This window comes from Etheostoma cragini, chromosome 6 (genome assembly GCF_013103735.1).
Source record: "Etheostoma cragini isolate CJK2018 chromosome 6, CSU_Ecrag_1.0, whole genome shotgun sequence".
Lineage (NCBI taxonomy): Eukaryota > Metazoa > Chordata > Actinopteri > Perciformes > Percidae > Etheostoma > Etheostoma cragini.
In genome coordinates, this window is record NC_048412.1 from 14572955 (window position 1) to 14584700 (window position 11746).

Here is an 11746-nt window from a genome sequence, read left to right on the forward strand (position 1 = left end):
CCCCCCCCCCCCCCCCCCCCCCCCCCCAAAAAAAAAAAAGAAAAACATCCTTGTGTACAAACACACTCAACCACACAGGAACCCAACCTCAGGGAGGCCCAACGGTATCCGGCCTTGTGCACTCAGTCTGTGTTAGTGGTTCTGGAGAAACATTCGACCTGAAGGCAAACTCACACATACTTCAAGATAACATTGGTGTGACTGCCTTCAGCTCACAAGGCTGCCCCTGGTGGGCTGAGATTGATATGACCAAAAGCAGGAGTTCTAGGCTGTTCTCTTACTGCAAAACCACAGTAAAGTGTCCACAGCAGTGTAAAATCACACACCAGCCTTGCAATTAAATTTGAATTAGTTTAGTTTAGATGTACTGTTTTATTCATTTATCTTAAAATTATCTACACCCTTAGTCTTATTTCCCCAATGTGAACCAAAACACTCCAACCCTTAATTAGACCAACTGAGATAGATTATATCAGCAAGGCTTCAAGTACTGAATTGTTTAACATTAGATTAGCTAATATGGTAAAGCTAAGGCCACCACAGCTAACAATAATGAATCCTACATAACTATCCCAGCTACGTTTGTGCTCATCAGTTCAAATCAAAATTATACTGATGCAGTTTGGGAGGCAGTTTCTGTTACGTTTTCCTTCAGGTTTTTATCAAAACCTGCATGATATTGTATAATAAAATTGTTACTGCAGCACACAAAAGTGAGTTGACACACATGCTGTCTATGGCTCTCATTTCTTTTTTCTCTTATTTGGCAGGGCAACAGGGAGAGCTAATGTTTGCTGAATCCTTAAACAGTGTGCCACCGCAGTTACTGTTTACTACAGTTGGTTTAGTGTTTTCTACTCTGTTGGTCAGTTGAAGTAATTGATTGTTAAGGCCTGAGAGTCTAACCACCTGCTTCTCCCAGGCCTAAATCATGTTGTTGATTAAAGTGGAGCAAAGCTGCTGACACCTTCAGCAGCAAGCGCTCCCTCCAGCTCAACTGCCGTATTATCCACAGACTGACTAGACACCTTAATGTTGTCTCTATCTATACTCCTCCACATTAGAAGCCGCTGCAGCTGTTTTAACAAACCCCAATAAGTGTGAGCACTCCTCCCTTCCTCTCTGTCTTTCTGCTCTGTATTAAACAACATGGGCTTTGTGTTAAGTGCTAATGTTGCAGAACTTGGGACCACCACTGCAGTCTTACTCAGCATGCCAGCCCATCAAAGCCAGCACGGTGGCCATTTTCAGCCAGCCAGATTATTAGCAAGGTAGCAATTTGTCACACTGGCCCGGGGTCTGCAGACTGCCCTCTGAAACTGATTGCAGCAATAACAAAGGCCCGTCCTTCTCTATTTACTTTGTATATTTTATTCAGGGAGGCTGTAATTTATTCATATTTCACGTTGCCTTATTACTGTTTGAACATCGGTTATTTTGCTTTATGGACTGGATCCAGCTCACTGCTCCCTTAATACATAATGCTTTCATCAGATCTGGAACTCTTATCCCGCAGTCATGTTAAATGTGCCCAATTTATTGGCCTTGTCTCAACAAAGATGAATGCTCCATACTCAATTGCCAAGAGTGTTTTCATCGCATTGCAGTTTCTTTTTCATGTTATCCTATTCACTCCATACCTGTTTCCCAAGTTACTACATCCCTTCTCTTTCCTTTTTCTCCTTCAATTTCTATTGCCTTCTATGCCGTTTGCATTTGTCAAATCCATTTTTATTTTTGTCTCTTGTTTCCGCGCAGTCCCTCCTCAGCCTCCAGTTATTGTAGGTCTGGAGAGAGAGGAAGTCAAAGCGGGGAGAATGCTCGTGTTGGAGTGTGTGTCTTATGGTGGAAACCCCCTAGCCACTCTCCACTGGACCAAGGTAAATCTTTGGCACCATCTGTTAAGGAGGCTTTGTAACATACTGTCATTCTGGCAAAATTATCTATTTTAGTTCGACAACTCTCAGTCTAAGTATCCCAAAGTTAGTGGCTTCTGTTATTCTGCTGGCTACTGCTGTTCTATGTATACACAATATGGAGCCTTGCAATTATTCACACATATTCTCTTGATGTTAACTTTTTTGAGTTTTATGTGTTCATCTGTGTGTCAGAATAAAGAAGTTCTGTCCACAACTTGGAAAAAGGACGTTGTTGCACAGAAGTCCATCAGTATCCTCTACCTGAAGATTACCCCCGCAGATAATCAGGCAGTGCTGTGCTGTGAGAGCGTCAATCTGGTGTCCCTGTCACCTCTGTCTGTCAGCCGCAAAATCACTGTGCTCTGTGAGTGAAGATTATGCTGAATACAGTGCACAGCTCTGGAACACACACACCTACACTAAGTAATGGATTATTTAGGATATGGGCATGAGGCGGAAGAATATAATAGTTTTACCTCCAAAACCAATTATTTTGCTGTCCCAGCATAAATTCTAATGCTAATATCATTAATGAAACTAATGGTTATTATGGCTGCAGCCCATATTCCTGACTGCCTCCAGATTAGTATCACTGCATGCTCTTTCATAGCTGCTACACTAATTAAGCTGAATTGCTTCAATGCACAATCCTGAGGCAGTAAAGCCTACACTTTGTGCGATGGCAACGCCAATGGTTAATAGATTATAGTTTTCTCACTGAATAGAAAAATGTTTGTTTCAGCAACAATAAAACTAATACAGAATTAATATTCAGCAGCCTAGCCTGATTTCCACTACAGAGCCAGACAATGTAAGTCAGAGCTTTAAACGCCGGGTGATTGGTGCACCTGTTTCTGCTTTGAATTAAGATGGGTCCGTGCAGAAACCTCATGCTATATAAAGGTGGATGAAGTTATTCCAGTGCCACTCCTTTTCTCTCAAAGCCACCAACAGACCCTGGTGCCATGCCTCACAGTCATCCATTCAGGGATGTAGAAAATGAGCTGCTGACTGCGCTCTAGGCACTGGCAGAAGCTGCAGGGCACAGAATACGTCCCACTGGTGTAATATGAATATGCCTCTTTTACCTCATGGCACCTGCTTAATAGTCTTTGTGTGTGGTATGCACAAATGTGTGTTATGCACAAATGCATCCCATTCTGTGTTCTATGTGGGAAAGACACTACTACGTATAAAGATTTACATACATGACCCCTCGTTCCCCATGTCTGCCAGCTCAGTCCCCAGTCATTGTATTCCCCCGAAGGCTTTATGCTGCTGGATCACTTTGCCTGCAGCGATTGTTCCCCGTCTCCCCCTCTGGTTAAAAAGAAGCAGACTTTAAAAAACCACATTGAAAACCTCCTGAGAAAACAAGTTGCCACTCAAAGTGATTTCCCTTCTCAACCTTGATACAGCTGTGTTTCACATCCAAAAATAGTTGCGCTGCTACTGTGATCAGAATAGGTAGCTGTTGAATGTACTATTCATAGGCCAAATCGAATAAAATGGATGTTTTTTCTGACTTGTCTTGTATGTTTGTCCAACTATGTGTGTGTGTGTGTGTGTGTGTGTGTGTACAACAGTTGAGCCTGAAGAGGTGACACTGTTGGGTGAGTTTACAACCATCGAGGGGCAGGACTTGGTTCTGAACTGCTACACCACCTCCAGTAATCCACCTGTTCAGATCCGCTGGTGGCTGGGCTACAAGGAGCTCAACAGCAGTGATGTAGCTATCAAAGAGGTGGGACTGCACAGCACACAATTAGCACAAGGTTTAAATATATCGGTCTAAGCATGTAACAAAAACAATGCAAAACAATCACATCCCCCCGCCCCCCCCCTTCCTCCCTAATCACTACTCATTACATTAACTTCTTCCCATTTGTCAATAATAATAATCAATCATCAAGTTTATAAAGTTATTTTCTAGGTACTCAAAGTGGCAGAATAAAAGATCATAAAGAAAACAAAAAACTGTGATAAGGAGCCTCGGCTAGCTGGCGGGGCTGTGCCAATCCAGTTAAAATAGGTGAATTTTCAGGGCTATTTTAAAGATAGGCAGGATGCTGGCCTCTAGGAAGTGTTTGGGGAGGCCGTTTAACTGAGAGCCACTGAAGGTCTTGAAGGACAGCGGTGATTTGGTCATTGCAGTGTGTGACAGTGAGCATGTGGACTGCAGAGTTTTGGATATATTGGAGTTTATTGAGGATCTTGTTGGTTACGAGGGACTGGAGGAATGTTTCATCAGCGGCTGAGGACATGGAGGGCTGGAAGTGGGCAATGTTATTGAGGTTTCCACTTTAATAAAAAGGCAGAAGGCAGATTTTGTAACCTGGTTAAGGTGGGGTAGGAACAGGAGGGGTGGGGTCGAGGTTAATTCTGAGGTTGGAGGAGATGACGATAGAGCCGTATGTTGAGTGAGATGGTTGGGGTGAAGCGAGTGAGGGAGCTTGGACCAATGATGAGGATTTAAAAGTTAATGCAATTGAGTTTGACGAAGTTCTGATGCATCTTTTTGGACTATTGTCTCTGTACATTGCTCTTAGTCCATTGTTCTTTTTATTTTTAATATTATTCACCTTACACATCTCCTAAACAGTAATTCTCAAAGTGGGTTCCATGGCTTTTTGCCAGTGGGTCCTTGAAAGGTTTTCAGATTAATTTAATTTATTGTAACGTAAGAATTTGAAATCTTTTGTGATAAAAAACTTCATATTTCAATGAATAAGATTTTATCTTAGAATCCGCAAACCTGTGTGTATAGATAGTATAATATAATGTCTGTGTTCCTTTTTAATGTATTATATATATCTTTGTTGATTATTTGTGTTTTTCTTCCAAATAACATAACTGAGACTATAGAAGTGTAAAAAACAGACTACTTCAAAGTATTCCAAGGGACATAGACCTCTGCCCTGGAATATATTCTTGCACATTCCTTCCGAACATTCGATACATTATTACATTGTACATATTTTGACATTTTAAATAGGATTTCTTTTTTTTTTTTTTTATGTGTGGTGATGGCGCAGTTCACATGACATGTGCCTTTGGTGTAGGAGAATTGGGTTTGATTCCCACTGTGATATATTAATGTGTCCCTGAGCAAGACACTTAACCCCTAGTTGCAACCCTCTGACACACATACTGTATAGCAATTGTAAGTCACTTGGGATAAAATCGTCAGCTAAATTAAATGTAATGTGTGTTGCTTGTCTATGCACCATAATTCCAAAGCACAGTCTTTGTATTTGAGAACCTGCTTGGCAATAAACCAGATTCTGATAACTGAATGGCACTAGACCGTGTACATATTCAGACTTATAATTGGTGATCATGCTGGCCAGTTTAAAGAGAATGTTAAAAAAGTGTATGTTTTTGTTTCTTTTTTTGTGAACACAAGGCAAAAGGCACAAAAAATAAAGTGCAGAAGCATTGTCCTTCAGTCAAGCTTGCCTTTAGGGTACCAACAAAAAACTTTTAAAAGGCCTCCCATTTAATAAAAAGAATCTTCAAAATGAAATGTGACCTCGTGAACCTTCACAGATGAAAGGAAAAGGGATGACCATGAGCAGCGTGTCTCAATAGACCTGCTGCAGCTTTGCAGATGAATCAGCTGCCGATTCCAAAAAGAGTATTCTGCCGCTGTTCTCCTCTTTTGTGTATTTTAATAAGATCAAAGTGAATAAAAGCTGACACAGAAGATGAGTATTATTAAACAAGCTCTTTATTCATCTGGCAGCAGCATTTTCATTTGATCTTACACAAGGCACTCAGCTCGCTGTGTGTGAGCCTTAATGCATCTGAAACAGTGTGAGGTTAATGAAGACTGACGCTCCTGTCCAGGTTCTTTGTTAGTCTTTCTGACTGTGGCTTTTACAGTAATCACCACAATAATGGTTCTAATAACCAGATGTGCTGCACAGGCATGACCACTATCAGGCAGGTGCAAAATGATGCTTTGCTCAATTGATAACAGTGTGCAAAGCAGGAGAGTCAGATGAATATTCTTATTTATCACAGACCTTGCACCACATAAGTCATTACAGCAGCTAATTTGCCATCTGTTTTCACCAAGACAAACCAGTGCAGGTTGTTTTTCCTTCAGATTTTTTTCCCTTTCTCTCACCTAAGACTTGGAATGCCAAAGACCAAGGCTGTCTGTCCCCCAACTGAACTGTCATGTGTGCCTTGCGTCTGCAGGGAGACAATGGTGGGATGATAACCATATCCAACATGACCCACACGGTCTCCAGGGAGGACGATGGGCTGAAACTCACTTGTGAGGCTTTCAACAAGGGCACACACTTCTCCAAGTCACAGACCTCCATACTCAATGTCTATTGTAAGTAAGCTTAAGTCTTTAAATTGTTCAACTTAAGTAAACATAAATAGCATAAATCCCCAAGGAAAATAAAATTTTGATTCGGTAGTACTTCTTATCAAAAACACATCCATTGTGGTTGAGGACGAGTCAAATGTTATTACAACTCTGAGTGTCAAGAAATGTATAAAGAAAAAAAAATTAAATATAGCTCTTGACAAATACAGAATTCTTAATACAGAATGTGAAACTTTTTTCCAGGCCTGCTTTGTGATATTTGAGCTGGAAGAAATGTTTTCTGTACAGGTTTTTCAAATTGAAAATATTGTATATTGTATATTGACTTCCAGTGATAGTTAATAAAATACAAAAATACAAACTAATCCAGTATTAACAACTGGCTTCTACAAAATTTCAAACTCTTGTTTTATATATATATATTTTTTTTTTTTTTTTAACCACAGACCCACCTCTAAAGGTGTGGCTCGATACTCCCCCTCAAGATGTCCCCCTCCGATCAGGGACCACAGTCCGTCTCATCTGCTTCTCCACTGGAGGGAATCCCCCTGGGACTCTGACTTGGTTTAAGGTTAGTGTGTACCGTAAACATTTTTGTCTGTATGTCTTGAGCACATACACATCCCTCAGTGTAATATCCTTCCTTCCTATTTTAGAATGGAAAGGTTCTGTCCGATGCACTGAAACAGACATCCTTTGATCGTGGTCTGGCTCGAGAACTGGTCCTGGTCCTGAAGGCCAGTGACAACATGGCCACCTACCGCTGTGATGCCACAAATAAAGCAAAGAAGACAATCTCTGCCCACACTAAGCTCATGGTTAACTGTGAGTTAGACTGGAGCTCTAACACAGCTGAGCGAAAAGCACTATATCACATACAATGATTTGGTATTAACCGATTCACACAGACTTTCAGCCCCATCCTTTTGTACTTTTCATGTTGATAGTGTCAGCAAGTTAAGATTGTGTGTCCATGGCTCTCCAGTTACAGCAATAAGTATGAAGATCTCAACCAAACAGGAGGAGCTACGTCGGGGTCAGATGCTTACTCTGGAGTGCCAGTCTGGAAGCAGTAACCCTAAGGCCAGCATCTCCTGGAGCGTGGGTGCACTCAGGTTTGGCAAGGCGGTGGGTGGGAAGGCATATAGCACACAATGACGTACATTGATAGATTATAGAACAATTTTTTGTGAAATAATTTGGCTAATAATTGTTGTTTTTATCCTGTTACATGTGGCAATATTCATGGTGAACTTACCCCTGTTGATTCGATTTGCTGGATACAATTTGTGTCTTAGTTTCCAGGGAGTGGAGCAGCCACCCAAGACAGCTCAGTTTGGTGGTGTGTCAGTGCACAGTTCTCTATCCCTGAATCTGAGTTCACAGCATCACAACCAGAGGGTCATTTGCCAGGCCTACAGTCCTTTGCTAGCGGAGGGAGCTAACACATTCTTTAAACTCAATGTGCTTTGTAAGTCGAGGGTGAATCATTTATGTATTTATTTTTTCTTGATTTGTTTGTTGCCCTCTTTCTGCTTGGGGATTGGCCAAGAGATATGGTTTGCATCAATCCTAAACAATGCATATTGATGATCTATGATGGTGTAAGCTGCTTTTTCTGCTGTACTTTTGCACAGAAATGTAAGTGTATAGTATGTGTGTGCTTTTTGTTTACTGAAAATTGTTGTTGCGATTTGTGGGTCTGTTGAGCTTCGGCGGCAGTGTGTCCTAATTGTGCATTTGCTTTGCTGCATGGCCGTGTTTGTCTTTGATGCCATTTCACGGGCAGCAGCCAGCCGCTGCTTCAAAGCTTGATACTGTGGAAGAGCATGAAGGAATGTCACTATGTGTTTGTGCAGAGCTGCAGTTGGACAACAGTACTGTCACTCGTTGTTTCAATGCATGTCCCTCTCCCTCCCGCTTTGCCTTACTCCCCCGTAGTCTAAGCATGTGAAGTTGGTTAGATCTGGAACAATTGGTGGGATGTCGACTTTCTACTGGTTTGACTCTCATTAGTGTCTCTTTCTGCTTTCATGCATAACATGTTTTGTGTGACTTTGTGTTCTCTCTTGCTGGTTCTTGTCATTCTGTGTGCCAGAATATGTCTACAGGCCTCTGCTTGTGTATTTTTGCTGTAAATCCAACTTACTGTAGCTGAATTTCTGTGTGGTTTCTGTGTCAGACCCACCAGAGTTTAGCCCAGAGCAGCCAACAAAGGTTCAGGCGGTGGAGAACGACATGGCAACCATCCCACTGCTGGTCTCAGCTAACCCAGAGGAGGTCTCCTGCATTTGGCTGCACCGCAGGGAGAAGCTGGTCAAAGGTGATCCAGGGCTGTGTGATGGCTCTATAAACCAGGTCCTAGTTGAGCTGAGCCAGCAAGTAAGCACTCAGCTCTGCCATTCAGGGTCTGAATAAAACATGGCAGGTTAGCCAGCATGGGACTCTGCCAAATGTGATTCTCATTATGGCTCTAATGTATGCAGTCTAAATGAGGTTTGCTGTCTCCCTGAATACAACACAACGGTTCTAAAGCTGGCTTCTCCTCCAGGCCTGTGTCATCAGGGCCCTGCTGCACCCACTCTCTTTCTCTGTTAACTTTGTTAGCTCCATCATACGCAGCCCCCACCATGAAAATGACTGTATCCTGAATGTGGAAACACACCTATTACATTTTGACTGCTGTGGTACAGGAGGTTACTCTCACACAGCCTATTGTTGGCTTGATGTGGGAATCCAGCCAGGCCAATCAATAATGCAGGATTAGATGTCACTTAGAGACCAGTGGCCAGAAGACACATGGTTGATGAGCATGTAATGAATACTTAATTTACCATTGTTTTGTGTGTGTGTGTGTGTGTGTGTGTGTGTGTGTGTGTGTGTGTGTGTGTGTCCATGATTTTGGAAAGTGGGGTATCTGCGCTACAACTGGTCAGATGACAACGCACTGGAAATCAGGAATGTGACGAGGAATAATGCCGGAGTTTACACAGTCAAGTGTTCAAATGATGAGGGTGTCAACCAAACCTCCATCATGCTGGACGTTCAGTGTAAGGACCTACATGCATCATGGCTGCCACACACATGTTTAGTTTTTTTTAAATTTATGTTGAAGGTGGTGTTCTACAATATGTAATCATTAAAACAAAATAAATGTAAACATTTTAAGTTTTTACTAAAAGTAAGAATCTGAATACCCAAACAAAAGAGCTACCTTTGAAAGCAAGTTAGATTGGTAAGGGATTAATACAAGTTCCCCAGTTATTTCAATTCCTGCAATTCATTCTTAATCATATATTTTTTCAGATTCTAAAAGATTTGCAGGTTTACCTGTGGGTCACAAGTCTGCCGCATAATTTATCTTTGTTGAATAGCCTTTAGATACAGTATGAGCAGAATTGCTTTTGCATATATTTGTCCAGTGTGTGTGTGTGTGTGTGTGTGTGTGTGTGTGTGTGTGTGTGTGTGTGTATTGGATTTGAATCTGTAGGATCTTTAGATGTTTTTGAACTGGTCTAAATTTGATCAGTATCAGATACATCCGTGGATCCACACATACTGACGCACCCAGACATTAACAATTGACTTTCAGCCCCTACCCAGCAACACATGCCACATTCATTAGGCCGTGCATCTCCACTGCTGCCCCAGGCCCAGCTTCGAGCTCCAGGCCCTCTGCCCTGATACTGATGATTTAATAATGGAAGTGTTGAAAATGTAGGTCTGCCTGTTTCAGTAAAACCCATGGTGCACGCCTAATGGATTCTGCTGTCCTGATCTGACTGGGCTTGACAGTTGTAGATATTCATTATGTATGGAGGATTCTAGTAGCTTTTATGGGTCGTGGTGTAGCCCACTTAACAACGTCGGTCTTGGTTAGCAGGCCAACATGGGTGGATCCCACCAACCCAGAGGTCTGCGTCTCTCTAGTGTTTCCCTCCACTGTTCTTTAAGTGTGAACATAGGTTTAGACAAGTAGGCACTAATGGCTAAATTGTTGCGAATACACGGCACCCATGGGAAGTATAAAAAGCTTTTGAGGTTTGGGCAAATAAAGACAAGAAGAAGAGCACTGCAGTCAGGATAGAGAGATAGAGGACTTAATGAAGAGAGGGTAACTGGTCAGTCTGTTACAGTCCATTTGGTACCATTTTAAGTATGTTGTGAGAAAAAAAGGGTGAATACCCCACAAATTGCAACAGAAAATCGGACAAAAGTTTATTACTCGTTAAAGACTCCATAACATATAAAAAGTCCTAAGAGATCCTAGTAGTGGAAAGTATAGAAAAATACTGAAATTGGTGGTGCCAATTTCCCATTCTAACCCATGTTATTGGGGGACAATACAGGGAAATAGGGAAATTATTTTAAAAATAAAAACGCATATAACCATGAAACTTCCTCAATTTATTATAAAAAAAATTATTGCAAGTTGTCTCAACATTTATGTTAAATTATGCAAATGAAGCACTAGCTAATAAAATATGTGCTAATTTACATAAATAAAAGGGTTTCTGTTGCAATTTGTATGAGGTCATGTTGCATAATGCCTGTGCTAATGTGGGAATGGGCTGTCAATGGAGGGCTTTCCGGGTCAAATGACAGATTGTCAGTTTAGTTGCAGAAGCATCTGTAATCCTCCAACATATAGAGAGGTTAAATGCATTGTATCTGAAACATGGAGGCCAATTAAGACAGGGTTATGAGCAAGTTCAAAGGCGAACAAGTGTAAGAGTAATTATAGCAATGCGGCATTCCTGTTTAATAGGTTGGCAAATGATTTCTCCCAAGTTGGCATGTTAACCTTTGGTCCTGCCTTAGCCTTGTCCCTTTGTCTTACTTTCAGATGCTCCCAGTGTCAAGGCAGAAAAAGACCCTGTGTTAGTGAACCTGGGGGAAACGGCAGATCTGATATGTGTGGCAGATGCCAACCCCATTATATCTGACATGTTCTTTTGGAAATGGCTGGTGAGAGCCTGGATACACAACACACACGTACACAGAAACATCCCCTGAATTATATTTCCTTTATCTGGCTTACTTTCTGTTATCCATTCTTACCGTTTATCACAGGCCTTTTTAAATGCATAGATGCACCATATTTCACTGGCTCTAACTATCCTTCCATCCCACCTCTTCCTGCTCCTCACACTGCCCAAATCGTGAAAAATAGCTTTCATTACTGCTGCGTGACTAAAGGGCACATTTGTCAATGTGGCGTGGTCTCTGTATCTACTGATGCCTTCTCCGGTCTAACCCACCCCCTGGCAGTACTGCCTGTTCCGCATTCAACCTGCACAGCCCCTCCTTTTCTCTTTCCCGCCAGCTCTCCAACCCTTGGCATTATCTTTCTCTGTCCTCAGAGCTCGTTTCCCCAACGCCCTTTCCATCCCCCCCTCAAGCCCTGATGGTTACCTGCTCGACTCTCCCTCACTGTCTACCTGCCTTACCTGCTCACAGCCCCCCACTCTCCTACTCCAGC

The 11746-nt window shown here is 42.0% G+C and overlaps 1 protein-coding gene across 2 annotated transcripts in view; it reads left to right on the top strand.

Annotated features, from left to right (window-relative positions):
- Nucleotides 1–11746, top strand: part of nphs1 (NPHS1 adhesion molecule, nephrin) — a 53359-nt gene that overhangs the window by 33346 nt on the left and 8267 nt on the right. For both annotated transcript variants that reach the window (XM_034874836.1, XM_034874837.1), the window contains 11 exons: nucleotides 1759–1880; nucleotides 2112–2283; nucleotides 3506–3663; nucleotides 6126–6267; nucleotides 6711–6835; nucleotides 6921–7089; nucleotides 7250–7379; nucleotides 7563–7735; nucleotides 8447–8587; nucleotides 9174–9314; nucleotides 11111–11232. In XM_034874836.1, coding sequence (XP_034730727.1) covers nucleotides 1759–1880; nucleotides 2112–2283; nucleotides 3506–3663; nucleotides 6126–6267; nucleotides 6711–6835; nucleotides 6921–7089; nucleotides 7250–7379; nucleotides 7563–7735; nucleotides 8447–8587; nucleotides 9174–9314; nucleotides 11111–11232 — 1595 coding nt within the window. The remainder of the gene's footprint in view (nucleotides 1–1758; nucleotides 1881–2111; nucleotides 2284–3505; nucleotides 3664–6125; nucleotides 6268–6710; nucleotides 6836–6920; nucleotides 7090–7249; nucleotides 7380–7562; nucleotides 7736–8446; nucleotides 8588–9173; nucleotides 9315–11110; nucleotides 11233–11746) is intronic.